Source organism: Cebus imitator, unplaced genomic scaffold, assembly GCF_001604975.1.
Source record: "Cebus imitator isolate Cc_AM_T3 unplaced genomic scaffold, Cebus_imitator-1.0 Scaffold110, whole genome shotgun sequence".
NCBI lineage: Eukaryota > Metazoa > Chordata > Mammalia > Primates > Cebidae > Cebus > Cebus imitator.
Genome location: NW_016107425.1, coordinates 3973304 through 3975629, shown reverse-complemented (window position 1 = coordinate 3975629; position 2326 = coordinate 3973304). Strand labels below are relative to the sequence as shown.

At 46.0% G+C, this 2326-nt stretch overlaps 1 protein-coding gene across 1 annotated transcript; it reads left to right on the top strand.

Moving 5' to 3' along the window:
- Positions 1 to 411: 411 nt before the first annotated feature.
- LOC108310943 (60S ribosomal protein L7a-like) lies at positions 412 to 1264 on the top strand. The gene has a single exon (XM_037741907.1). The coding sequence runs from the start codon at positions 932 to 934 to the stop codon at positions 1202 to 1204; it is 273 nt and encodes a 90-aa protein (XP_037597835.1). The 5' UTR covers positions 412 to 931; the 3' UTR covers positions 1205 to 1264.
- Positions 1265 to 2326: the final 1062 nt, after the last annotated feature.

Below are 2326 nucleotides of genomic sequence, written 5' to 3'. Positions count from 1 at the left end.
TACATATATTTTATAAATACACTTGTCACAAATTTCCAAAAAAAATTTTCCAATATATTTATTGAAAAAAAAAATCTGGCCAGGCGCAGTGGCTCACATCTGTAATCCCAGCATTTTGGGAGGCTGAGGTGGGTGGATCATGAGGTCAGGAGATCAAGACCATCCTGGCCAACATGGTGAAAACCCCATCTCTACTAAGAATACAAAAATTAGTGGGGTGTGGTGGCATGCACCTGTAGTCCCAGCTACTTGGGAGGGTGAGGCAGGAGAATCGCTTGAACCCAGGAGGCAGAGGTTGCAGTGAGCCAAGACTGCTTCATTGCACTCCAGCTTGGATCGACAGAGCGAGACTCTGTCTCAAAAAAAAAAAAAAAAGCCTTTTTTTCTCCTCTTGCCACCCAAAATGCTGAAAGGAAAGAAGGCGAAGGGGAAGAAGGTGGCTCCGGCCCCTTCTGTTGTGAAGAAGCAGGAGGCCAAGAAAGTGGTGAATCCCCTGTTTGAGAAAAGGCCTAAGAATTTTGGCATTGGACAGGACATCCAGCCCAAAAGAGACCTCACCCGCTTTGTGAAATGGCCCCCGCTATGTCAGGTTGCAGCTGCAGAGAACCATCCTCTATAGCGGCTGAAAGTGCCTCCTGCAATTAACCAGTTCACCCAGGTCCTGGACCGACAAACAGCTACTTAGCTGCTTAAGCTGGCCCACGAGTATAGACCAGAGACAAAGCAAGAGAAGCAGCAGAGGCTGTTGGCCCGGGCCAAGAAGAAAGCTGCTGGTAAAGGGGACATCCCCACAAAGAGAACACCTGTCCTTCGAGCAGGAGTTAACACCGTGACTACCTTGGTGGAGAACAAGAAAGCTCAGCTGGTGGTGATTACACACGACGTGGATCCCATTGAGCTGGTTGTCTTCCTGCCTGCCCTGTGTCATAAAATGGGAGTCCCTTACTGCATTATCAAGGGGAAGGCAAGATTGGGACATCTAGTCCACAGGAAGACCTGCATCACTGTCACCTTCACACAGGTTAACTCGGAAGACAAAGGTGCTTTGGCTAAGCTGGTGGAAGCTATCCAGAACAATTACAATGACAGGTATGATGAGATCTGCGGTCACTGGGGAGGCAACGTCCTGGGTCCCAAGTCTGTGGCTCGCAACGCCAAGCTCAAAAAGGCAAAGGCCAAAGAACTTGCCACTAAACTGGGTTAAATGTACACTGTAGAGTTTTCGGTGCATAAAAATTAAAACAATACAAATTTTCCTTGAAAAAGAAAAGAAAAGAAAAAAATCGTTTATAAGTGGAGCCCATGCAGTTCAAACCTGCGTTATTCAAGAGTCAACTGTAGTTAAGATGAGGTCATAGTGGATTAGGCGAGCCCCTAATCCAATATGATTGGTGTCTTTATACAAAGGGAAAATCTGGACACAGACATACGCAGAGGGAGAACACCATGGAAAGACAAAGACAAAGATTGGGATGATGCGTCCATAAGCCAAGGAATGTCAAAGACAGCAGCAAAGCACTGGAATCTAGAGGAGAGGTATTATGGGACAGATTCTTCCTTACAGGCCTCAGCAGGAACCAGTCCTGCTGCCACCTTCATCTCAGACTTTTGGCTTCCAGAACTGTGAGACAGTAAATTGTTTAAGCCACCCAGCTTATGGCAGTTTGTGATGTCAGCCCTAGCAGACTAATCCAGATGGTTTTGAGGACTAGTTCACATTGTGAAGCTTGACAAATTACCTTATAACCCTCACTTGTGACCACATTATTTGTAATCTCTAGATCTAAGTCTTTTTTCCTCAGACAGGAGTGGAAAAACACTCCTTGGCCAGGTGCAGTGGCTCACGTCTGTAATACCAGCACTTTGGGAGGCTAAGGAATGCAGATCACTTGAGGTTAGGAGTACAAGACCAGCCTGGCCAACATGATGAAACCCTGTCTCTACTAAAAATACAAAAAAGTAGCCAGGTCTGGTGGCAGGCACCTTTAATCACAGCTACTTGGGAGGCTGAGGCAGGAGAATTGCTTGAACCTGGCGGGCAGAGGTGGCAGTGAGCCGAGATTGTGCCACGGCCCTCCAGCCTGGACAAGAGTGAAACTTAGTCTCAAAACAAACAAACCAACAACAACAACAAAACTCTCCCCAAATTTTGGTCTTTGGATTTCCTTTTCCTAAATCCAATATCTTCCTTCTTCTGTATCTACATCCTTTTTTCTGATGTGCAATTTTTTTTTTTTTTTTACCTTTTTGTGGAGAATGGGGTCTTGCTATGTTGCCCAGGCTCAAACTCCTGGGATCAAGAAATCCTCCCTCTTTTGTTTCCTTA